The sequence below is a fragment of the Solanum tuberosum genome, unplaced genomic scaffold, assembly GCF_000226075.1.
Source record: "Solanum tuberosum cultivar DM 1-3 516 R44 unplaced genomic scaffold, SolTub_3.0 contig02174, whole genome shotgun sequence".
Classification (NCBI taxonomy): Eukaryota; Viridiplantae; Streptophyta; class Magnoliopsida; order Solanales; family Solanaceae; genus Solanum; species Solanum tuberosum.
Genome location: NW_006243024.1, coordinates 1 through 816, shown reverse-complemented (window position 1 = coordinate 816; position 816 = coordinate 1). Strand labels below are relative to the sequence as shown.

The window sequence follows — 816 nt, the reverse complement described above, 5'->3', positions numbered from 1 at the left end:
CCTGTCTAGTGGTATTAAAAGAAAAAAAGATGAACTATACCATTCCTTATCGTAAACTCTTATTTTAATTTCAAGGGGCTACAGCATAATCATTTTGCAATATGGTTTAATTGCAATATGGACTCTAAATCACCCATAAACTTTGTAAAATTCACTTGAGATGATCCATTTATTGCTAATCCATCCTCTAATTCCTTCTTAATTTTCTTAATCCGTTGCTTCATTTCCTCTGCTTCTTTGCCTTTCATCAGAAATTTCACTTTCTCTGCCACTTCATCCCTCGAAATCGAACCCTCATCACGAAGACTAATCCCGATTTTCCAATCATCGACTACTAATTTTCGATTAGTAAATTGATCGGTCAGCAAGGGAAAACAAATAAACGGAACAGAGCACCATATGCTTTCCATAATCGAATTCCATCCACAATGAGTCAGGAAGCCACCAACCGCCGGGTGTGAAATTACAGCCGTTTGGCAGCACCATGGCACGATTAATCCTCGATCCTTAATATTATCTTCGTAACCAATCGGTAAATAATCACTCTCTTCCGAGCTAACAATATCAGGACGAAGTACCCAAATAAAATTCACTTCACTGACCATCAGACCACGTGCAATTTCCACTATAGTTTCTTTATTAGTATGAGCATAGCTCCCGAACGAGACGTATAAGACCGAGCCATGTGGCTTGGCGTCTAGCCAATCGGTGCAATTGGATTCGGACCATAGGCTAGTTGACACGAAGGTGTTGGTGAATCCAGGGGAGAAAATTGGTCCAATTGCATAAATAGAGTGATATTTTTGTAACGATGTA

General features: G+C 39.3%; 1 protein-coding gene across 1 annotated transcript; it reads right to left on the bottom strand.

Annotated features, from left to right (window-relative positions):
• Nucleotides 1-6: 6 nt before the first annotated feature.
• On the bottom strand, nucleotides 7-812 carry LOC107059441 (UDP-glycosyltransferase 86A1-like; the record flags this gene model as incomplete). The annotated part of the gene is made up of 1 exon (XM_015305945.1): nucleotides 7-812. A coding segment is annotated over one exon (723 nt), but the record flags the coding sequence as incomplete, so codon positions are not given.
• Nucleotides 813-816: the final 4 nt, after the last annotated feature.